Below are 25,573 nucleotides of genomic sequence, written 5' to 3'. Positions count from 1 at the left end.
GCTCCCAGCAGTGCAGCTCTCACACTTGCAGCACCCCAAATGCCAGCAGGCAAGGGGAGAGACAGCCTGCACTGCCAGGGGCACGGCTGCCCAGGATGAGGGGTGCCCTTTGCCCTGCGCTCCCCACCGAGGGCAGCTCGGGGTGCCAGGCTGCTGCAGAGCTCGGAGCAGATAGAGCACAATAGAGCAAAGCCAACCTACCATTGTGCTGTGCTGGGAAGTGGGAGTCCTATGGCCACAGTTCTCCTGCGTCAGCAGAGAAACTGGCTGAAATTCCTCAGAGTGAGGCTTGTTGGGAAAACTCACATGCAAGGGAAGGTGAAAGGCTGGGAGCCCGTCACTCTCCTCTTCTCCCACTTTCTGTCTGCTTGTCACCATGGCTACCTCTCCATCTGCTTCCCCATACGGAGAGGCTGGTCGCTTGGAAGACATCCTGGAAGGAACAAAAGAGGAGAAAATAATGAAACCTCCAAATAAATCCTTAATGCCGTCATTGTGTGGTTAGGGGCCATTGTAACAGAAATGCCTTTTTTGTGCTGGCAGAGAGCAGGAAACCATCCAAATACCGCTGCAAAGCACACACAATTGGGAACAATGGCCAAGCAGGTAGCAACAGAACAGTGCCTTGTTTGTTGTGAGAATAATACACTAATATAGCACTCCCTTGTATTCTGGCTTCTTAAACATGAAAATTCACCTAAGACTGCATAATGAAATGCAATTCCTTTTAAAAAATACCCATCTAGTTTTGCATTTGCAAGGGACTCTATGAAGATAGAATGTCTCCCGATAGAAGCCATTGTCAACCTAGCTTTTAAGGAATAATCATCTGCATCTCATTATCGACCACAACTGATAAAAAAAAATAAAGTAAAATAAAATACAACACAATAAAAGAACTTGCTAGCGGGCCAAAACGTCTGTGTTTACAAAATTTCACCCATGTGAGCAACTGAGTGCTACAGTCATGCTGCAAGGATCTTTCCAGGTCTGCAGACCTGACATAGTTAAGCAATTAAACATTTGGACATTAATAATCTAGGCTTTTTGACCAAATAAAGTCAGGGGCTTTGAACAAAGGTCAAGTTGAATGAAGATCTGCTATCAAATCTATCTATATATCAAATTATTCTTTTCTATAGCTGGATCAGAAAAAAAACCCTCATGAAAATATAATTTATATCTGTACCTCCACAGAAAAGGATACACAAGGAAGATACCTAGAGCACACATTGCAAAACCCATGCAGAAATATTGACTTGAAATTCAGGCCTACATTGTGAAGTTTTTGATAGTGTCTGATAGAACATGTTTATCTTCAACTTTTAGAAACACTGAAAGAAATCTAAATCATGGGCAAATTCAAGCATCATTCAAGACAAGCACCACTGAAAATCTTAGAGAACCCAGAATGCTTCCAGCTTGGTCTCCAAAACAGAGGGGGTACAGTGAAATGCAGACAAATTCTGGGATTAATTACAGCAACCTTGCTCATGAAAATCAGAGTATGTCCATGGACAGCCCCTGTGCTAACCAGGGGCATCTGCAAGGAGCAGAACAAGGAGAAATCCTCCAGGCACGGCCAAAAGAAGACGTGAAAAACAGGGAAATAAATAAATAAATAAATAAATAAATAAAATCATTAAATAAATAATAAATAAAGTAAATAATAAATATTAATATATTATATAATTACATAATTCTATAATAATAATAAATAAATAAATAAAGTTATAAATGAGGAAACTGAAGACTATTTGTATGCAAAAGTTTAAAAAGGGGCTGAAGTAACATTGCTCCACCTCAAAAATGCCGTATTTATGATTCTTATGACCCCATGTTTTTATTCTGCACTTAAAGGGCTGCACTGGAAGGGCCCAGGAGCTCCTGAGCCATGTGTGGGGCTGCTGTGGGTGCAGCATGTCCACAGGGTTTGGCACACTGAGCACAGAAAGGTTCTCAGCAGCAGTCAACTGGGTCTGAAAACAAACAGCCACTTTAAACAGCCCTTTGTTAAGACTTATTTTGCTCCTAATGATCTCATTTTGAGCCTTGCCTCCTGAGCCAAGTTAGATTATATTAAAAAAGAAAAAAAGGGGAAAAAACCAGAAAAACCACCAACAAAAACTCAGACAAAAAAAATCCCTACCAGAACCTACATGCAGCTGCACATGGGCTGTTGTGAGCAGCACCTACTGCCAGCGCTCAGAGAACCAGTCAGTATTTGCTATTAATGTCTGCCTCAGCCCAACAGACTAACACTTCATACATCCTACCTGAATTCTGTCTTGTAGGCTTCCCCACCTACGTGTCTGCAGCAAAGCATATGCACCAAGACAGAGATCACCAGAGAGACTCTTACTGGCAGTTTGCTACTAGCCCACTGAATTCAGCATTTTACAGCTATGTTTGATGTGACAGATCTCAAACCTTCTGCAGAAACCACACAGCTCCCTTCTAAAGTTAATGTGAATTATTCATATTTTGCATTGTACTGCACCAAGATCGACATTTGCTGCTGAATTTAAGTTTTTTGGTTACTCATTTTAATAGTACTTTAATAGAAGCCCGAGCATTTACAAAATCTCTCTGAAAATCAGCACCAAGCAGTTGTCTCAATTTTGGCAAACAAAAAGGGACGGACACAAGATCATTACTCAATTATTCCACAGTAATTTTCTATACTTTAGAACAGTTATATTTGATAAAATGACTGAAAATATTGTAAGCCACGCACAAAAGTCCCCACTGCAATTCACTCTGACAATAAATTAGAGAGAGAGGATGCCTTGCTTTGTATTATGATTTGGATTATACATGATATACTCAAACTGTGTCAAGAACTCCTACTGCTGTTAACCTAGAATAACACAGATTCTGTCACATTGCTTCACAAGGAAAGTTTGAATATCACGCTGAAATAAAGCTCCTCTGTTAACTTTGGATGTGAATACAGAGTTTCAGATCATCTTCCTCTGCTTGTCACTGTTCCCTACAGGGATGAAATAATTTTCTGCAGGGAATTTATATAAACAGACAAGGAAGATAATAGAGGTGTCCACCTCCACGCACTTGCAGTAACAGAGATTATTTTGCTTTTGATCTAAAACGAAAACCTACACGTTGGATTGTAGACCAAACTAACGTGAAAGCAGAAAGGGCAGAAGAAACTTTTCCTTTTGTCTCTAAAATATCCAGTTCAAATTACAAGCCACGTGCCCATCACCAGCCTAGGAGATGAACAAATCACTAAAATGGCTAAGGCAGCAAAATTGAGCTTTAATCTGGGTTGTTCTTCCAAGAACACCCAAAGAAATGGTCACACAAACCTGGACAGCTCAGCCATCAAATGCAATTTGTGTTCAGGCAGCTCAGTTCACAACCAGCCCGAGTCAGACAAAAATCACCCTCACAGAAATTTCTTACTCCCTATGAACAACCAGGAAACTTCCACAAGAAAATGGAAGATTTAAATAAATAAATTAATAGATCCACTTTTGGAAATGTCTTCCTAAAGGATAATAACTATCAAAGTCTATAGTAGCAAAGGATCAAATAAATCTCTGAGAAGTTCCCAAGTAGAAAACATGAAACAAGGAAAAGTCATCTACAAATGTCTCTGATCATTTCTACAGCTTGATTGGTCCATTTCCCAAATCTGACATGCCCCCACATCATGCATCCTCTAATACTCCTCTTTTCATAAATCTTGTTTATGCTACTGAGCTAATGGCAGCTCTTCACAGATTCCACATCTAAGATGCAAGCAGAGTTCCCACCACAAACAACAAGGAAAGGGAAACAGCTGAATTCTGAGCAGCAACACAACCTGAAACTGAGCTCTTTTAACCAGATCTAGACCTAATGAAGTGCTGGAATTATCCCATCCTAACAAAGGACTGCAAACATCCTGGATCTGCCCTCAGTGATAACACAACCGTTCACAGCTCATAGGGCTTCAAGATCTTCCCCTCAAATTTAAACTCAGCATGGTTTTCAGCTACATCACTCTGAAAGACGATTTACAATGGATCAGGAAACACCAATTTATGGATAGGATTAAAAAAAGCACCCCCAAAACCCTAAGATATAACCCAGAAAAGTACAAAAGTACAAAAGCAATACAGCACACCAGATTCCAAATGTAGATTAAATCTGTTGCAACTTCATTGTTTCAAGAAGAATTGCATTTTGAAATGCCATTAATCACTTCTACTGAACAAAAACAGGTAGGTGGAAATCTTTTAGAGGACCTAAATCTGCAAAGTTCTGGTGCACAGGGACACAGGCTGTACCCAGGCAATTCCACAGACACACTGGAATTATGAAATGCGTCTCCATATTTGAGTTTATCAGTGGTTCAGATGGAAATGAAGATTTAATTCTGGTGATGCATTCAAATTTGGTACTGTTCCCTGTAAAGAGACCTGTTTTCAGAAAGGCTTCTTAATATGTAGAAACTGCAGGCAAAAAACCCAAGCATGCTTTTTGTTCAATTTTCATTGAATAAATGCTTTTCCTGGTAGGAAGAATGTTTTTTCAGGGAAGTAAAAACCTCATTGTTCTAACTCATTCTTATCCAACAAATATTTTATGTGATTCATATTACAACAGTTTCTCCAAATATTTCTTTATGCCCTTCAGTTTGTAACAGACTCATTGTAGGCTTAAAGTGAGAGCCTGTGTCTATTGATCTCAGAGTTTTTGCATTGACTTCAGCATGGCTGGATTTTCCCACTGGAGCAAATAAGAGCTTCACTACATCCACATGAATTGTTTCCTACACTTATTGGTTCCATCCAAATAATTCCAGGCTGCTAAATATGACTATTTTTCTTGCTTGCTTTTTGCCTTGGATTCAGTGTCTCACAAAAGTGATCTTTCCATAGCTGTGTTTTTTTTATTATTACTATTTTTAACAGAACCTCACTTAAGTGTCCCCCTCTACATCTCCATTTGTTCATTGGTTTTGGTTCATTTCATCCATGATCATACTCCCCAAAGAAACCTGAAGTGGTGTTCAGTACTCAAGGAGATAGTGCCCTCTAGCACACAACCTGCATCCTCTCCAATTGGATTGTTCCTGCCATAAAATTTAATAAATTTTGTGTCATAAAACTCTAATCTTGTTACATTAAGCAAAATACCTCAGAAACATTTCAGATACCTACAAAAGCTTTTGGAGAAGGGGCTTATCCATGTCTTCAGAAGTGTCAAACACAGATGTGTCAGGAGAAAAAGATATGAGGCCATAAATCTTAACTTGTTGGGAGTTAATTAAGGGATTCATCAATCACTGCACAGCTCACCCCGTACACACACAGGCAAAATCCCGTCACAGCAATCACACAGCCCACAGCAATCCACAGGTTAAAAACTCCCCAGGCCCCTCTCTTCTGACTATTTATAAATGACTTGCTATAATCTAGCATTAAGACCTGTAATTATAAACCAGCATTAAAACAGGCCTGCAAAGTTATGGATAATTATAGCTGGTACACTTTTTAAAGAAATAAAAAGCTTTTCCATTCAAACACGGGCTTTACCTCTCTGACAGCTCCAAGTCCACAGGATGTAGAAGGATGATTTAAACTGTATGTCAAAACTCTGAGCAAGAATCCCTTTTCCCCCTTATCAAGGGAGGCATTCTTGTTCTCTCACCATAACCAGGCGTGAATGCAGTGGCACAGCCAGCTCTGAACCAGCATGGGAACATCACCTCTGAGCTCCTGTGGCAGCCACAAACCCTCCTGGGTTTAAACCCCTCAGCCCTGGGTCAGGCATGGAGCAGAGGACGAGGGGCAGAGCAGGGATGGAGCAGAGGATGAGGAGCAGAGCAGCACCAGGGATGGAGCAGAGGATGAGGAGCAGAGCAGCACCAGGGATGGAGCAGAGGATGAGGAGCAGAGCAGCACCAGGGATGGAGCAGAGCAGGGATGGAGCAGAGGATGAGGAGCAGAGCAGCACCAGGGATGGAGCAGAGGATGAGGAGCAGAGCAGCACCAGGGATGGAGCAGAGGATGAGCAGGGATGGAGCAGAGGATGAGGAGCAGAGCAGCACCAGGCATGGAGCAGAGGATGAGCAGGGATAGGAGCAGAGGATGAGGAGCAGAGCAAGGATGAGGAGCAGAGGATGAGGAGCAGAGCAGCACCAGGGATGGGAGCAGAGCAGGGATGGAGCAGAGGATGAGCAGGGATGGAGCAGAGGATGAGGAGCAGAGCAGCACCAGGGATGGAGCAGAGGATGAGCAGGGATGGAGCAGAGGATGAGGGGCAGAGCAAGGATGAGGAGCAGAGGATGAGGAGCAGAGCAGCACCAGGGATGGGAGCAGAGCAGCACCAGGGATGGAGCAGAGCAGCACCAGGGATGGAGCAGAGGATGAGCAGGGATGGAGCAGAGGATGAGGGGCAGAGCCGCACCAGCCCAGCACCAGCAATCTGCTCCTGAACGCGGCCCGAGTCCAAATCAAATACTGAGAGCTGAACCAGTCCAAAACCTTGCCTGGGATTCAGTCTGCCTCTCTGCAGGGATATTTACCTCTAATTACAGCCCTTGTTGGGAAGCTGCAGACTGCCTTTCCGCAGGAAATAATTATGATTGCAGACAGCAGCACTGCTGCATGTATCTAATGTATAAGCACACACACGTATAGATGCATAAACACAAGCTCATACAAAATGTCAGCAATGCATCTGCCTCATCCCTGACCACATTTCATGCTAATAAAACAGCTCTTCCTCCCAGGTTCACTGCAACTGTGATCTCTCCTCACACACAGCCCTGGCAAGAGGCGCCAGTTAACACTAACAACAGCTTCCATTCTGCTTTGGCCCCAAAGTAATTCATTATTTATGTACACTGAATAACTAGTACCTCTAAAAAAACCAACTCTTTTCATTTTGACAAGATTACTTGTGTAATAAGGTATTACTCAACATGAGTAAGGGTGGCAGACTCCCACACACTGTCCCACTGGGAACTGCAAGCCTGACTTGTTTCTACACATATCACTAAAAACAGACTTCATTTGGCAATATCTTTGAGTCATTTACAGCCGGGTTTGGAATTCTCCACTGAAGTAATTCCACAATTAAAAAAAAAGAAAAAAGGGAAAAAGAAGCAAAAGTCTGTAATCTGCTAATCAGTAAAAACTGTGAGTGAAACGTGCTCTAATCTGTCACTCACACTGAGGTGGGATAATCTGTTAATTATTACTTTCTAGGATCACATCAATCACTTATCTTTTAAAGCATACCTACACTACAAATAACTGGTGCTGTTCAAATGGGGTTTTGGTGAGTAAGTCAACTTTGTTAACATAAGATCACTACAGCATCACCTGAGTAATATTTCTGTGCAGCTGCCTATTATTGGAGCTGCCACAAGTAATCCTATGCTTAGGGACACCCCATAATTTCCATTTCACTGGCCTACCTTCTCCCTTTGGCTTTCCAGATTTCCCTCTGTATGGGGCAACTTGAACAATCTCAGAGAGTCCCCTCCAGTTTAGAGGATTCTGAATATAAAATGGGAAGGTTTAGGAATTTGATTCCTTAACCGTTTTAAATTTTAGTGTAATATCAGCAGCCCAGCTCATAAACCTGATATTCCACATACTGTGGAAACTGGTTTTTGAGAAAAGCTACTGCTCCAAGTTCCAGTGGTAAATAAATAGTTTCAATTTGACAATATTTGAACCTCTCAAATACTAAAGTTGTTAAAAGTGTCCTTCAAGCAAAAGTTAACAAAGTCCTTTTTTATTAGAAAAATGAAAAAATTCAAAAAACACTTTCTAAAAATTCTATACCATCAACTGAAATTTTATGATCTGCATTTTCTTGCACTTGCAAGGAGTTTATGCACAAAAACACCACTGCAAAATCAAGTCTAGTAAAAATCCATTGTCAAAAAAAGTTCATGCTGAACATTCCCACCATGTGCTACACAAAGCTTTTCAGGGACTTTTTGAAGCAGGTAACTAGGAAAGACTGTGCAAGAGCAAGTTTTTAGTGAAATACCGTGGCCTGAAAGGAAGCAGCCTTCAACCAAAACAGAATTTGGAAGGTAATGAACACACTCCTATCTGCTGTATCACCGTAAGGAATATTACCTAATTCTTCCATACATCTCAGAGAGAGTCTGCATCTCACTGGTGTGTGCTAAGCAGGAACATTCAGCAATTCACCCAGAGACACAAATTCAAAGGCAGCTTCAGCAGGAGAACCTGTGTGCTCATGATTTGTGTTTGGCACCTGCCAACTTCATCATCATTTCCTTTTTCACTCATCTGTAATATCATCTAAAAGAGCCAAAAATCCAGCGAAACGTTTTTAAACCAGGACGAGGTTTGAGCTCCTGAAAAGTGTGTTTCCAAGGGGTCCAACCCGCAAAGCTGTGAGTTTGGAGCCCCCGTCCAGGGCGGGAGAGGCACGAGGTGGTGACGGTGGCACCGCGGTGTCAGGGACCGAGAGCATCCACCAGCACAAACTCCGAAACAGCAGGATGCAGCCACTGTTGATGTTTCACGCAAACTGAGCCTGATCGCTGGCTTCTTTCATGCAAAAGACTCTGCTTGGATGATTCTGAATTAAATCCACAAGCTCATTTATTTTCCAGCGCATCCTCAAATTAACTCCGGCTTCCTTTCCTTCCAGCCCCCAACCTTTCAGAAACGTACCCTGACTCTTCAGCTCCTCGTACATCTTCCTTTTCCAATTATTTATTTATTATACTTTTTTTATTATGATGTAAAATTTGTCATCATGCCACCACAAAAACAGCAGAGCTTTGCTTTTATGTTCACGTGAAGTTTTAGGAAGGGCTCGCTGCTGAAAGCACTACCTCAATCACTGTGACATCAGGGAATCATCACTCCTCTGCCTGCTGAACTGCAAAGAGGATCTAGTCAAATAATTAGAGATTGCAAGCCTTGAGATTTCACTGCACAAACTAATACCTGAAAATGACAGGAAAGTCGTCAGTCCTGCTGCAGACACTGAGTGGGAGACACAGGGAATCCACACATCACACACAGACGTGCACACCTAATCCCCACTGAGAGAAACAAAGGCAAGGACTTGAAAGGGCTCTGAAATTATGACAATTATGGCTGACTTATTACAGACAAATGTGAGGAAGATGGGCTCATTTTGGAAAGTTAGTAAATATTAAAAGTTTTGCAGTTTTGGGAGCTTATTCTCAGTCATTTGCAGTACTTGTCTCATCAAGCTGACACTAATTTTTCTTCAAGCATTGTTAAATGATTAATAACTTTCAGTAGAATCAGTATCAATAACAAGAATACTCCCGCAAAAGATGCCCAGATTTCAGTGTAAGGAGCCATTATTTTGACTGAGATGATGGTAGAATGTGACACAGCTTTTCCACTCCTCCACCACACCATTGTCTGATGTGAGTGCCAAGCAAACAGCCACTGAGCTTCAGCCCCCCTTCTCCTTTACCCTTTATTTATTTAAATTCTAAACTCAACAAATGGTATTTTAACTATTTTCTAAGCAGCACTTCCTCTGCAGAGTTTGTGTGTAATCACAAACCAGAAACACAGAAACTTTTAACAGTTTCTTTTTTTCTCCCTTTCACTCTCAGTTTCTCTACTGTTAAGTTCACAATAATAACTTTATATTGCATTTGTGTTTCCTTCCAGTAAATCTACATATAATTACACTAACAAAGTGATTTTCAAGGTACCCACTGGTGTTTACACATCTGAATTTGCAGAATCATTCTACCTTATCATCCAACTCCTGCTCCAACCATCACTTGCATCCACATTTGCACTATGTCAGCACTTTGTAAAAAAAAAAATAACAAGAAACCCAAAAACCCACAAGCAAACATGAACACATCCAGCCACAGGTGTCCTGCAGGTTTCCTGACCAAACTGATCATGCCAGTAAAGCAGATAACCACTGATAGCACAAACTTGCATCACTGAAATATTGGGCCTTTATTTAAAGTTTAGTGGGAGCAGAACTGAGGCCTCACAGAAACCATTTGTACCTTTAAGAACTACACACAGAAAAATCAGTTCTGCATCTGCGTGTGTGGTGAAGGGGGCTATGAAAAACAAAATAAACTTAAGCAGAGCAATGTCTCTAATGGATGCAAACCCTTTCTTCCCAACAGGTTAATTCCAGCTGCCCAGAATTTTTATTATTCTTTTTTGTTCACATGATCCACGTGCGTGCTCCTCCCTTTCTGGAGGGTTTGCACATGACAGGTGCATTCTTGGCCCAGGAACAAATAATCCTGGAGACCCCAAGAAGGAAAAATCAAACTGAACTTGAAGATAAAATCACAGGGAATAAATACATCATTGCCTTTCCATTATGCTAAAAAAACACCACCAAAAAAAAATTTTTTTGAACATTTATAACGTGCAAGCAATTTGAGGTAGGATTTTCAAAGCTGAAAAGAGATTGTTCCAAAGCCCAGATGTTGCTTTTCAGAAACCAGTGAAAATTGCTGCCTCGGAAAATTACTCTGAAATACCAATAGAGTAAAACAAAAATTGTTTAAATAAATATAATTCTACTCAGACGTTCTGCTATTCCGAGAGAGAAAATGAACTTTTTTTCAAGTGTTCGGGCGGTTTTGCATTCCTGTCTCCTACTTCAGATGATCCACACTCACAGATCATCTCTGGCCCAACAAATTGGGGATAAAACAGGAAAAATGTGTGGCATGATGTGAGGGCTCCTGCCTCACTGGCTGTGCACACTGCACTGAGAATCTGCTTCAGTTCCCTCAGAGCTGTTGTACTCCTTTCCAGGTTTTATTCAGAAAAATGTCAGAATTAAAGTTCCACATTAAAAACGGGGGTGGCGCAGTCACACACCTGCTCACTCACAGCAGGGCTGTGCAAGCCCTTTCACAGCTGTAATTTTCTGATTTCTGGGCATCCATGTTCCATTTCCAGCACTACTGGGCACTTTCCAGAACCTGTGCTACATAACAATGCTTGCACATGCTAACACACTTCCTCATGCAGGCACATGGATTGACTTAAAGCTGATTTTTTGCTTTGTTTGATTCTGAGATACACCTGTAAAACTGCAAGAGAAAAGAACAATCACAACCAGCTGATAATTACCCAGCTTAACAAACCAACTCCAGACACTGCTGGAGCTGCTAGGTAAGAAAAAACACAGCCATGTAACACACATTTATCCCTGCACAAATGAGTGCACATTGGCAGGCAAGGTAAAAACAAACCAACAGACAGGAAAATGGGAAAGCCCTCTGAAAATGGGAGACCCCTCTGAACAGACAACTCTGAGAATCATAGGGGGCCTCAAATATTCATTCAGAAAAGCTGCAGTGCCAGGCACAGCACTGCAAGAAGTGGTCTACCTAAAAAAGCTCTGGAATCTGTAGAGTGGGATAGAGAGGAGAAAAAGCCTGAAGGGAACATCCTTCCCCCAAGGAAACTCCAAGGAACATCCTTCCCCCCTTCAGAGGTTTTCTCCCAAACCTGCCCTAACCCAGGACAGCTGGCTGACATGCTGCCCGCTGACTGAGCCTGCCAGGATAAAGGAGCCTTGATGGAGAGAAGGAATCATCCATTGTGTTTGTTTATTTTACCTCCTCCACCACACGCTGGAACCCTTTTTTGTTTTTCCCATTACCAAAACCATCCCCCACTGAGAGGCCTTTGTGATCTAAAAGGGGCAGAGCCCCTCTTTCCCAGCACTGGCAAATTTATGTAGGAAGATTCATTCAAACACATCTTCAAATAAACATTTGACTCTTCCCCTCCATCACAGCGCCTTCAAACAGACTTAAAAACCACCATTAAAATGGTCTGGCCTGCAACTGCTTTTACTGAGGTGTGTTAGAACAATTTAGCAGTTTGAGGCACACGTTGCCATGAAGTCCAACTTGAGATGACAGCAACAGTCCTCTGAAAAGAATAAACACACATTACAGTAAAGTAAACCTGGCTGCCATTGCCATAACAAGTGGTGTTACAGCTTTCTTGAAAAGACTTCTCCTACCAAAAACCATCTCCCTGCTGGGGATACACAATTATACTGTAAGTGAGTCTGAATCCAGATGTTCAGATCTAAAACCCAAGCCAGAAGGCTCATGAGGAAAGCGAACACTGCTTGGGAAATGAGGCATTCCAAAGGCACCACTGGCCCCCAGGAGAAGGAGGATTCTGCATTCCTTCAGGCAGAAGGCGCTGAGCATCTCAGAAAATTAACTTATTTCTTACCCAAAAATGAACAACAAACTTCCTTACTTCCCACTTTTTTTTTTCCTCCCTTCTACATTCCCCACACATCTATCAATTTTTGTTTTTCCTACATGAGCTACGTGGATTTGGCAGTGAGAACAATTCAGCCATGTAAAAATGCAGACCATTTTTACATACCTGAAATGTATGTAAAAAGGGCAACAGAAAACCTTTTGATCTATCTGAAGGCAACACCAGAAAGAAAACTTCTGTATTAGAAGATGCCCATGGTCACTCTGTGGCACAACTGCAGCATCCAAAGCAATTGATCAGGAATGACAGAATTTAAGTTCTCTCATCAGCTACTGCATTTTGAAGCTGCAGAGATAAGTTTCACAGAATCACAGAATATTCTGACTGGGGAAGGGACCCACAAGGTTCTTTGAGTCTGACTCTCAAGGAAGTTCCTACGTGGAGTCCTGCCAATAGACTGCAATAATGTTTTGTTTTAATCTGATGACAATATTTACATTAAAATCCATTCAACCCTCTTTTCTGGGCAGTGATAATTGAAACCAAACAACCCAACCAAAAAAAAAAAAAAAAAAAAAAACCCACAACAAAAAACCCCAAACAAACAAAAAGCCTCAAACCCCAAAACCAAAACCACAACAAACAAAACGCATTAAAAAACCCCCCCAAAAAAATACCAAAACAAAAACCCCCAAAATAAACCCTAAACAAGCAAAACCCCCTAAATGCAGCGTTTAGCAGGAAAATGTCACTGCACCCTTTTCACTCGTGCCCAGTTTCACTGGGTGGCATTTGTAAACCCCTCCCTTGTACAATTTGCTCATCAGATGCACATTAATTTACCTTTCCCCTCTCTTCTCCCTCAGCCTCCATCTCCATGCTCGTTTTACAGGGGAGGATCAGAAAGTGCAGCTGTTACCAAGCTGCTGACCTCACCCTACCTCCTTCCCACCCCACATGGCAGAATATAAAGCACAAGCCAGATTTTAAAAGATGTTAAAGTGCCAAAACCCTAGTTTGCCTTGCTGCTAAGAGAATTTCAAATATGCTTCAGATATTAAGATACCTCTAGATTTCTGAAAATCTGACTGGGAGCCCATCTCCGGCTCCAACACATCTATAAACTCATCTTATTCCTCTCCTTTCTTGTACCCAATTTACTAGCAAACATTCCATACTCGCACTACCCTTCTCAGCATCCTTAAAAGCACTTACCAATACTAATTACCCTTCACATATCCCTTCTCCTGTGAAGTGAATCGGGATTATTATCCCCTCTGAAGTAAATACAGATTACTAACTCCTCTTTCCAGTCTGAGGAGATACAGAAGGGACCCTAAAGTGGCCTGCACACCACAAAGTACAGAGGAATACTGAAGCACAGACCAAGTTCTCCATCCTGTGACAATCTAAACCTCACCCTTCTATTTGCAAATTATACCCTCAGCCCACTTGTTCCCCTCTGCTGGCTGATGATCAAATATTTAATGCATGCCTTAAAATGAGAGTATGAACTCGGCAGCAGTGCCTCCTATTTGTCATGCCCCATTACTCAGACAGGGTGGTAACGTGCCCACGTGACAGTTTTCAATTTTATTATAGTCTCTATTTGCTCACTCACTTAAGATGTTTAAAGAAGAGTTGTATGGATTATCAGGCAGTCTGAAAAGTTCAGTTCAGAGCTCTTCAAACATATTCATTTTCATCTTATTAGCACAAGTAAAGTAAAAGCCTTAGGCAGGTAATTTACCATCCAGTTTATCCAAAGGGACTTCTAAAGGAAAAGTCAACCTTTGTAAATTGTTGGTGATAATCTCCAAATTGATCATTAATTATCAGCTGCTCCTAAGCGTTTCTTCCATCAGCAGCACTGTGAAAATAATAGATTTCTCAGAAAATCTGCCATTGTTGTCACTGCCACCTGTGCAAGCAGCCCTGATTAAACCCAGGGAAGTTCCAGGGCAGGCAGCTGCCTTGCTAAGGGAATCCTGTCCAGCCACTCCATTTCCCAGGCAGCTTAAAAATGAGTTATCCACCAAAAGAAAGCATTTCTTACTAATGTTATATTTCACATTCTTTACCTTCCCCTGTATAGTAGCAGCCACAATTAATTTGAAGCCATTCAACTGTGCTTAACAAAGAGCACATTGTTTGGTGCTGCCAAAGCCAAGCTGACACACACAAACTTCACCCTTCTTCCTCTGCAAGTCAATGCTTACAATCCAACAGTAAAAACTTGGAAAGATCATTCCAGACTTTGTCTGTGAAAATGAACTCTGGAGCAGACCAAGGGTTCACCATCTCAGGTCCTCATCACACAGGATCAGAGCAGGATTCTTATTTTTTGTTTGCATGTCAAAATCCAGTTCAGCCTTGGAGAAAATATTCTGACAGCTGCTCTCCAGAATTGCTGAGTACACACACTAAACAGAGTTCTCAGAATTTTGGGAAATACTGTGGCCAGAGTACAACACCTGACATTCCACTAATTAATTTATCATTCCACTGATTAAGTTCCTAATTTAAGCCCCTTCAATGGACAGCCCCAGCTGACTTTGCTGCAGCAGCCATGGATGTCACACACTCATCATCACCTTTAGTGGGACCAAACGCACCTGGCACAGCCCTTAAAATCCACCAGGATCCCAAAGAGGAGCACAACAAACTGCCAGTCCGACACCATTTAATGGTGTATTGTCAGATCATAGTGAAAAGGAAGTAAAGAATTGATATTAGAGGGAAGATAAAGGCGGGTAATGAAATTTTTTAGAGATAGAGTATATGGAAATAGTATCCAGAAAAGGCTGCATGGTTATAAAGCACGAAGTTTACTTTAGCTTGAAGATGGTCTACAGGTAAAAACACCCTGAACCAGGTAAAAATACCACCTGAACCAGGTGACTTGTTACCTCCGTGGGCTGTAAGTATAACAGAGCAGCAGCTGAAGCCTTTCACACCTGAGGATGGCATTTCCATCAGCACTGCAACACAATCCCTCTGGTTATGCACAAACTGAGATGCAGGCTAGCTCCACAGCTGGACAACCACATCATCCTGAACACACACACACGCAGAGTAAAGGAGTTCTGCTCTTTTACTGCTCACTGGATTCATGACCCCTGTGCATTGGCAGCAACTCCACACCAAGTCCTGATAATTCCAAATGCAGTGGGATTACAGTCATAAAGATGGAAAAACACAGCAGTGCCACAGCTGAAAGAAGAACCATCCCTTAAAGATAGTTTTGCTCAGATGCTCTCAAATTCAAATAATTTGGGTTTACAGTTGCAGCCCGGGAGGCTTTAAATAATAGATACGAAATTTCCAGTTCAAAGGGCAGGAAGGCTGAAATGGAACAGAACCTTAACGAGAGATGAGACACAAATCTGGCAAAAAAGAAGGGAATAGACTTGTATTTCTATCAGTGAGGTGGTGCCAAGGAATGGGCTGCTCTTACAGGAGCTTGGGCTATAAATACTTCAATCTTGAGTAAGGAAAACTAAGGAATCCATCCAAACTATTCCATCCAAACTACTGAGGTGTGCTTCTGTTCTGGACAGGGGGAATTCAAATGGCACCACCTCACTGAACAGCCCTGAGCACTGAGAACTGCCTCTCATACCCTGGCTTAAACTTCCAGGACTGAAAATAAAAATAAAAAAAACCAAACCCACACTCACAAGTGCAAGTAAAACACAGTTTAAAGAGAGAAAAGAAACACTGTGATGTGATTTACAGGTAATTCTTTCCAGGAGAAGTACACCAAGACTCTCAATGTATGTTTAATATTGGAAACAAGATTTGTCATCAGCAAACAATTTAATAATCCAGTTACACGAGCAGCAACAATTCCTGGGCTGGTAATGAACACTATGATATCAAAGTTGTCATCTCTCAAACAGAATCTTGGTTGATTTCTGTACATGAGCAGCCCTGATTAATTCAATTGTGCCCTCGGTGTGTTTAGTGCCTGTCTAGGTATGGGAGAAGGGAGTCTTGCAAAGGTCTCTCTGAGGATTGAGTGAGCTTTGAAATTCTAACTTGGGCCACGTTATATGAAATAGAATCCAGCTCACTTGCCAGGAAGCAATAAAAGAGAACTCAGTGAGCCTGCTCATGTGAATACATCTTAGCAGAATCAGGGCCCACTCGAGCCACAAGGGAGGAGAAACTTAAATAAAGCATTTCAGTATAAGCATTCTTTCAGCAGCTCTTAGTCTGTATTAGCAGCTAACATCTGAGGAAAGGAAAGGTTTGCTGCTTGGCAATGGTGTGGTGTTAATGTAACACAATCTGTTAAATGAAAAAGCAAAATTAATTCCAATTTGGTGTCTTCACATTTCACACTCCAGAGACTCTCATGGACTGAATGAAAGACAAGAAGGGGAAAAGAAAATTTAGTGATTTAAAAAAAAAAAATTAATTGTCTCTTTCTTTGCATTTCACCCAATTAAGTCAGGAGTCAATCTGAGGAGAAAATAAGAAAGGTCTCTGACTTTTATAGGTATTTCTCCCGATGTGGCCTGAGAAAAGTCTGCCTGTGTCCATCTCTCCCTACCCACTCCCCCTTGTCCCCCTATCCTCCCCACAATTCCCATGTTTAGCTTTACTCCATCCTCACAGCAAGCAATGGATTAAGCAGAATTACTCACTGCTATGCCAATTAGGGATGAATTAATTACAATTTTGCCTCCTGTCCCTCAAAAGTTGCAAGCTTGTCCACCAAGCTCAATGTGAAGGCAGGGAAGGGAAGAGCTCAAACAATCCAGAGTCTGCAGCAACCAACTCTTCCTCCTGAGCAGAAACCCGGCTTTTCCTCCTGAGCAGAAACCCTGAGCAGAAACCCGGCTTTTCCTCCTGAGCAGAAACCCTGAGCAGAAACCCAGCTTTTCCTCCTGAGCAGAAACCCTGAGCAGAAACCCAGCTTTTCCTCCTGAGCAGAAACCCAGCTTTTCCTCCTGAGCAGAAACCCAGCTTTTCCTCCTGACCCATTCAAGCCTCTCTCTGCCCTGGGGGAAATGGATGTGAGCTCTTCTCTCCAGGCAAAGCACAGCTGGGACTCCAACTCCCAGGACTGGAAGGGGGCACCAAAAATTTTTCCTTTCAGTGGCGTTCTGCAAGTTAATCCCTTAATATTTGCAAAGCACACAGGCACAGCAGAAGCACAAAGTGTCCCCATCACCAGAACAAACTGGGGCATGTTCCACCAGGCTGCTCCCAGTGAAGCCTCCCTGGATCTCCATTCAGGACATTTCTGGTTTCCAGAGTTACATGCACACACGGTCCAAACCAAAAATCTACAAAGCCACACAAGGCTTCTCTTCCTCAGCAGCCCATTTTTCCCTTATTTATTTTTTTCTGAAAAAATACTTCCCCATCCCACCCAGCAGCCACATTCACTTCCAGGCTAATTATACACTGCAGGACAAGCAGCACCAGGCTGATGATGGCTTACAGAGTCAAGGGAAGGCCTAGGCAAATAAACAGGAACATTTCCCTTGGTCTCTCACTGTTTTCCACTTGGTGATGAATGTCAAAACCTGTACAGCCATACACCTTAAAAACACTAAAACGATCTTTGTTTCCCTTTTCTCTCTCATTTTTGCTACCCCTCTATACTTCCAGCAGCACCCTGCAAAGATCTCAGCACTTCCAGCTGCCGCTGATGCCAACAGAAACTCTGGGCATTTAATTCTGAGCTTTACAACATAAATTACTAATATCTCCTTTTGAATGATCTGTGGTGATTTTCTAGAGACCCACACCTTGTCAGTCCAACTGCTCTGCTGTGCCAGACTGCTATGACCTGTGGCATTATAAAAGGACATTCCTGTGCAAACAGAACATGAACCCAAATATCACTACTGTCTTCACAGAATAAATGTAATGCTGCACCTTTGGTCAGATCACTTTATAAAGTGGAAAAGGAGAAAAAGTGCCCCATGGACTTGATTATAACACATTTAGAGATTTTTTAAATATAATTGTTCTGAAACTGTGGTTTTTTAACACACCAAAAAGTGCCACTAATTACCTAAAGGAAAATATTTTAGTTCAGTTCTCTGCCATGATTTGTTCCAGTCCATTTTTCATGTCTCTATAGTTTGTATCATTATTGACACAGCCATGTGAGTAATAACATGTATCATGCCCTTGTCTGTACACAGCTCATATACAGAAGAATAGGGTAGTTCAGCCAAATGAGTAATTATTAAGGGTATATTTTCAAAAAACAGAAATCAATTGCACATCACAGCCACTGACTGGGGTCATTCATTACATCTCTGCTGTAGATCCTGCTCTGCTTTATAGAGACATGTCATTACCAAGAGGCAGTAAGGAAACACTGCACAAGTTTTAGCTCTCTGAATGACAAATATGTTAGTGTTTCACAATGTACAACAAAAATGATGAAAAAAGTCACACAGAAAAAGGAAGATGGAGCAAGCAGCAGTGCTGGTTAGCTGGTTCAGTGACATACTGTCCCAGGGGCACCCATTCCTCATGCAAACACTCCAACTAAACACTGAGAGATTCTGACCTGATTATCTGAACACCCCAAATGCAGATGAAGCACAGCTTTAGAACTGAAATACACACCTAGCAGGCATAAAATGTTCTCAAAGTAGGATAACGAGATTTTATACTAGGATGTTCAAGTGTGCTGGCCATAATATGTTGCTTTAATTGTATTCCCTTAGTAAACAAAAACAAAACAAAACAAACAAAAAACAATAACAACAAAAAAAAAAGGTCCAGGCAAAAAAAAAACAAACACTTTAAAGAAACTCAAAAATTATTTCATAGCTCTTGGTCAGCATAGCAGTTTAGCCTGCCCAGTTGCAGTGTGTGAAGTGACAGCATTAATCTCCTCTTGTTTACTTTTCTGAGTGCTTTACCTCAAGACTAGATATTGAGAGGAATGAGTCTATGGTCCTACCTGGGCATCCTTCAGTGACTGCAGTGCAGAACTTGTTAGGGGTTAACCATGTCCCATTCCTTACTCTGCAGCAGCAGCAGTTACCTTTTTTATCTTTTAGGTAATATTGCCTACATTTCACAGGACAAAATAAAAATATGCCTTCTAATTTGGATTATTAGCAGGATTAAAGTGCATCCTGCTATCCACTGCATTAACAAGTAATAGGGATGCTAAAAAAACCTGAAAAACTCCACACCAAAAGAAGCACAAACAATGACAAAAAGACTAAACTACAGTCAAATGGCCCCAAATCTATTCTTTAACTGATGTCATGTACACCCATTTCAGTGTTTCACAATTGCTTCTTCATTCCCCAGACATGAAGTCATTCCAAGGGGATTCCAAGCTATGCTGTATTTTCCACGTTTCACTTCAATAAAATATTACAAATACGTTACCATGTAGCTGGGATTTTTTTTCCTGCAATCATCATAACAAAGCAATGTTTTCATAATCCCACCACAAACCACATCTATTACCTCACACCAGAGCACAATGTTTTGGCCATGCAGTGCAAATAGTAGGAACAGGCTCACCATCATCTTCCAAAATAGTTCTTTGGACACATTTCCAAAAAACAGTAGCAACAAAAGCCCTGACACCTCATTCCTTCCCTCCACCCCATGCTGGATGTGGAGAAAAGCATTGAAACAAGCACAGAAACAAGCAGAGAAACAAGCACTGCCCTCTGCCCCTCTGTGCTAGGAACAGGCTCTGATCACAGCCATCCACAGCTAAAAATCACTCTGCAGTCCACAGGAAACTTCCCTAAACCTGCAGAAACTGCATCCACCATTTCACCTGGCACCCCAGAATGAGGTTCGAGAAGAGCAGACTGTTTAATCCTCCTGTCTCACACGGCTTAACCAAGTCATGGGGAGGGCTGGGGAAACACCTAAAATACACCAGAAACGTAAGCAGTGCCCTGTTTTAATGTGAAACGACACTTAAAATTACAGCAGAAAAAACTGAAGATGAGGTGAAAATTCTTTTGCTCGTGGCCCAATGCTTTTAGCAAGTCCAAAACCTACAGAACTTCAAAGGAATCAAAGTCACTCAAAGCCTAACAGAGCTGGCCTTTATTTATGTGTTCAATCTACTCTATTCCCTCCCAGACTTTACCCAAAATGGTTTTCAAGCAACTTACTGTTAATAAGGATTAAACCTACTTAACTGAAGTATTTCCAGAGATCACATCACTATCAGGCCTGATTAACAGGTCTTGAAGTCTACAGCAGCGAGGCTGCACTCCTCACATATTCTAAATATGACTATATATTTGTATTCTGGATTCCTTCTCAGTGAGAACCAGCGCATGCAAAATAAATTCCACAATCCCACATCTCGTATACAAAGGGCATCACACATATCCTGCGACTTAAGCTATTCTCCTGAAATTATCTTAGTCTCACACAATCACACTTCAAATACCCCATATGTCCACTTTGGTTATCCCTCCTTTGAAAAGCTAATAAATCTAACACTGAGATGCAACCGCATTTCACCCAGGAACAATTCTCCGCAGTACTTTGTGCCAGGGAAAGCATCAACAGGCACGGCCAACAACGCTTGCACTTTATTCCCCTGCCGTCGGACGGGCCCAGTCCAACAGCCATGGCAGTCAGCGAGAGGCTCCGCTCTGACGCTGAAACCTGGGCTGACACAGGCACCTGGAAACACCAAACACTCACCTGCTGCTCTCCCCAGGTGTTTCTAAAATTAAACATCACAATACAAGACCCACCCTTGGTGCTGCACAGAGCATCCTATTCATCCTCATTGTTTCTCAAAGAACAAACAGGTAATCTGCACAATGGTTCTCAGTTACAATCCACTTGTCTTGCTTTGCTGAACTCCACCTGATACAGGGTTTAAAAACAGCAAACAATTTATTTCAGGCACTCACTTGGATGTTTCACACAGACAAAAATAAGGAGAGGGGAAAATGAGCTCTTGTTTTTTCCTAAAACACCCATGGAAGGGGTATATTTCCAAAGAGACCGCATGAACCAAACAATTAAAAACACTCGCAAGTGCCCCATAATTCCAAAAGGAATCCCAAGTGCTTTGTATGGTTGGCTCACACGCAATGTTTTCCCAAACAATTTTTGATTTCTTCATGGAAATCATGCACTCTTCCTACACACACGCTCATGCCTTCCTCCCGCTTCGGGTGTTAGATGTAACACCAGGATCTCTGAGAGGGCAGATGCTGTGTTGTGGGAGATGAGAAACCCTGCTCACTCCTGGTGAGCCACAGGAAGGAAGCCCTGTGGGAAAGGCTCAGCTGGCAGGCACAAAGCAGGGCACACAGCCAGAGAGGGGCTTGTACCTGGTCACCTCATGCATGGGACACTGATTGTTTGGGGACACTGGGGACACCAGGTGTCCCAAAAGCTGATGGGGTAAAAGGATGTGTGAACAGCAGCACTGCAGTGCCAGGCAGCCAGTGAGAGCTTGCTTTGGGTTGAGTTTGGAACACAAAAAGGCTTGGTTTGTTGCAATAAATGATATTCTTTAAAGAATGAGGTCCATGTGTCTTTGCTCCCCATTTCTACATTATGCAGCCTTTTAAAGCCAGGCGACAACTTTTTCTGGAGACTTTCAAACCTGTACCTGTCCGGGGCTTCCTGGAAGGCACAGGATAAATGTAAACCTCCAAGGGATTCCCAAAGTCCTGCACTGACCCCAAACCCAAGGGATTCCCAATTCCTGCACTGCCACATCCCTGGAGCTCACCTTGCCTTGTAGGCTGGAGCTGCACAGTCCAACACTGGCAGGCTGCCATCCCGTTGCCATCTGGCACCCCGATATTGCAAACCCCACTTTATTTGGGATTATGGAAACGACAGGCCACAAGGAGGGTTGAGGTGCAACCATTAAACCTGGTCATTTGCACCCAGGTTTAATGCAGATGCAGCTGTAACCTGAAGGTAACACCAAAATCACCAGAGCATCCTCCTCTGAAAACCAGCCTCTCTCCATCTCAAGATTTCCACAGGTCAGAGGGCTAAACTTAGTGGGAAGGGTGATGGAAGCAGCAGTTTGCTTAAAACCACCACAACGAGACCAGAAAGAGAAAACCAGAATTTCAGGGCTGCAAAAGAAACAAGAAATGAAAAAGAGAAGAAAAAAAAAGAAGAGAAAGGGCAAGATATTTGCTCATCTCATATTTAGAGCATAGGGGAAACTTAGCCTTAACAGTGTAAATCAAATTAAACATTTCAGGGGTCTGGCTTTAAAAGCTGCCATTTTAACAAAAAGGGGGACAATTGGGAGGTTGTTTAAAAACTGTAGCTGCATTCTCCTACCCTCTGCCTCCTCCTTCTCCCAACCCTTCCTCCCACACCACCAACTGCCATCTCTAATTTACCTTGCCATGCAGTCACTCCAGAAATCCCTCCCAACCACAGAGGACTGGAGGAATCTACAGAAAACAAACTGACAATAAACACGACTATATTACCTAAAGGGAGGAGGGGAAGCAACGAAAATTACCAAACTGTTGACATTGGTCAGGAAAACTTTCCCCTCTAAAATTTCAAAGAGCACGAAGGCTGAGCAGCAAAGGTCTCATTATGAATTCACTCAAAACTGGTTTTTTTTTTTTTACAGAGCTCCTTCTCCCCATCCCTGAATAGAGGAGCCCATTCTTGTGCAATCATTAGTGCCCAACAGGCTGCAGTTCCCCACTCCTGAAGAAACCCATTTTATGGCACACAACGCGAAGAGCTCTTCATCAGTCAGATGGTGAACAGCTCCGGTGGAGCTGCTGCATGGTGACACTGTGGTGGCAGAACTGGCTTGCTTTCCATCTGGATCATCACTGAAAGGCCCTCAGAGCTCCCTTGAACCTGACAGGTTTGTTGTTTTAATCCCCACCTGGGAGAGTAACAGGACTTCTCCTAAAAACACAGAAAGCAAGTCTGACTGCAAGTGGGGAGAATGGGACAGGGAAGCAGCTGAGGAAGAGAAAGGATGGGTGTAATACAGAGAGAGGGCTACAAGTCTATCTTGCTGGGACTGAAAGCATCAATACTGTTAAGGATTATTTCACACACATTTTTTAAAAGAGTTGGATTGTTGCTGTCCACACAGCACGATTCAACTAAAACTATGCAGAGGCTTTTGAGTTTCCAATATTATCATAATTTTATCCATAGAAATCCAACTTTATCTGTCTTTCAGTATCTCAGACCTTCTCCACAAAAAACCAGGCTCAGGCTAATAAAATGTAATAGTTTAAAGCAGCACTGTCTTGAGACCATGTAACATACAGAAAATGAAATTTTTATTAAAATGAGGACATAAATATCAATCAGTCCTTTTATTCACCCTTCTGACATCTTGGAAGCAAACAATCCAGCCCTCCCTATAAACCAGCAGTACATTTACTGAGGAAAGCACCCAGAAAATGATGAACTGACAGAAGCAGCTCTCCAGACAGCAGCAAGGACCCCTCAGCCTGTCCAGAGGTGTCACCAATGCAGGACTGACGTGACACGGCAGCAAAGGGATGGCCAAACACAGGGGCTTGGGCACACACAGGAGCTGCCATTCTCACCATCTTTCCCCAAACACGCACCTAAGGGAAAATACTATCAAGCCCTTTCAAAGAAGGACTTTCAAGGAAGAAAAGGAAAGGAGAAGCTTTTTTGCCCTGCATATTTTATGGACAATTGCTAACAAAGAGCAAAAACTCCACAGATTATTTGTTTTTCTCTTATGCTTATGGGTAAAACATGAACTGGTCAGAGTACCAAATTCCCACATACCCAAATCTCCTAACTTTCAGAATTTATTTTATACAGCTATACATTTCATTAATAGGGTTTTACCAAAGGCTTTAGTCAGTCTCACTCATTCTCAAACTTTAAACAGACGAACTGGATCAAAATGATTGTATTGTACTCCTGTAATTTATGGTATCAACTGTACTTTCCAGCACTGCACCACTAAAGGAAGCCCGTGGTCCTGGTTCAGAGCTGTAAATTCCGATCAAATGGGAAAGTGTTAAATTCAGAAGAGCTCTTGGTCCATTAACTTCCACGCTGATTTGACACGCTCTGCAGTGCTTGGGCAACAGACTCTGCCACACAACGTATTCCTGAGCAAACAGTGCTTTGTGTCATAAACCATCTGGGGTGTCAGCTCCAAGGGCCACTCATCCAGCCTCCTCTGATACGCTTGGAAAGGCTGGGCTGCAGAACACAAACTTTCCTTCACTGTAAAATACCTTTTGCAAGGGTAAGGTGGATGCTGCCATCAGAGGAACGACGGCACACACAAAATTTTGGCTCAAAGGGCGTTGTTTGCATTATTGCACCGAAGAAAACCACTGGACAAACAAGCTTTCTGAAACACTAAGGTGCCAGTGAAAGTGATAGCCTTCATAATCTGGACAGTGCTCCCTTTCATATCAGAGCCTATAGCTGCAAAGCTGAGTGCCAAGCAGATGGTTGAAATCTGTTTTGTACAAGGAGTGTGTGCGCACACGCGTTTTTTTCAGATGGAGTTCTTTGTATTCATATTCAGGCCTAGGTTCCAGCCATCAAAACACTGGCACTGAGGCAATCATTAGCTGCACTTTAGACAACTGGCAACCAAGGTATTCACAGTTCTCCGCAAAATGTTCAGCTAATACCTCCCAGATGCATAACTAAGGCAAAAGATCATCTTCTTAAATTGATATCAGTGCTCTGGATGGCCTTTTCAATAGACTGCACATGTATGTAAAAATCTATCATATTTATCTCCTTTTTAAAATAATTCTCTGTTATGCTTTAAGTGTTTATAGCAGCTTTTCAAAACACAGGCTTCCACATCAAATTCTACCCAAATACAACAGCAGAAACTCCATTCATCTTGTTCTCATCTTTCTAAGAAACATCTAGCAGGAAATTCTGTAGGTAATTTTAAGACGAAGACTTTGTCTTTCTTATCTGATAACCATTTAGCTTATTTAAAAAGTAAACATCAGATAGGCTCAGCTGCTCCAGAGGAGTCACTTCCAGACAAGACGATCCTGTTCCTGCTACCCTGCACAACTCATGCACCTCAGTCCATCTCTAAGTGGGTTGCTTATTGCCACAAACAGCAAAACCAGAAAAGCTTATCAGCATGGGGCTCTGCTATCTGCCTGGGCTTCTCATGGAATCAGTGAACAGGTGACAATAATTTGCCTAGTGACAAATTAACAGAGGTCACACTTTGGAAAACTGGGGTTATCAAACAAATGTATATTTGGAAGAAGGCATTTTTGTGCAGCAGTCTCTCTGTAGGCCTTGCTGGCCACAACTGGGAATTAGTACCTTAGGAAACACACAGTTTCAAAACAAAGATTGATTTTCTGTGCAGT

At 42.2% G+C, this 25,573-nt stretch overlaps 1 protein-coding gene across 1 annotated transcript in view; it reads right to left on the bottom strand.

The window, feature by feature from the left end:
* Positions 1 to 25,573, bottom strand: part of SOX5 (SRY-box transcription factor 5) — a 275,778-nt gene that overhangs the window by 239,591 nt on the left and 10,614 nt on the right. Inside the window, exon 2 of the mRNA XM_059473027.1 lies at positions 202 to 433. Within this exon, the coding sequence (XP_059329010.1) occupies positions 202 to 433 (232 nt within the window). The remainder of the gene's footprint in view (positions 1 to 201; positions 434 to 25,573) is intronic.

This window comes from Ammospiza nelsoni, chromosome 5 (assembly GCF_027579445.1).
Source record: "Ammospiza nelsoni isolate bAmmNel1 chromosome 5, bAmmNel1.pri, whole genome shotgun sequence".
Lineage (NCBI taxonomy): Eukaryota > Metazoa > Chordata > Aves > Passeriformes > Passerellidae > Ammospiza > Ammospiza nelsoni.
Note: the sequence above shows the minus strand (reverse complement) of the source record. Positions and strands in the feature narration are given on the sequence as shown.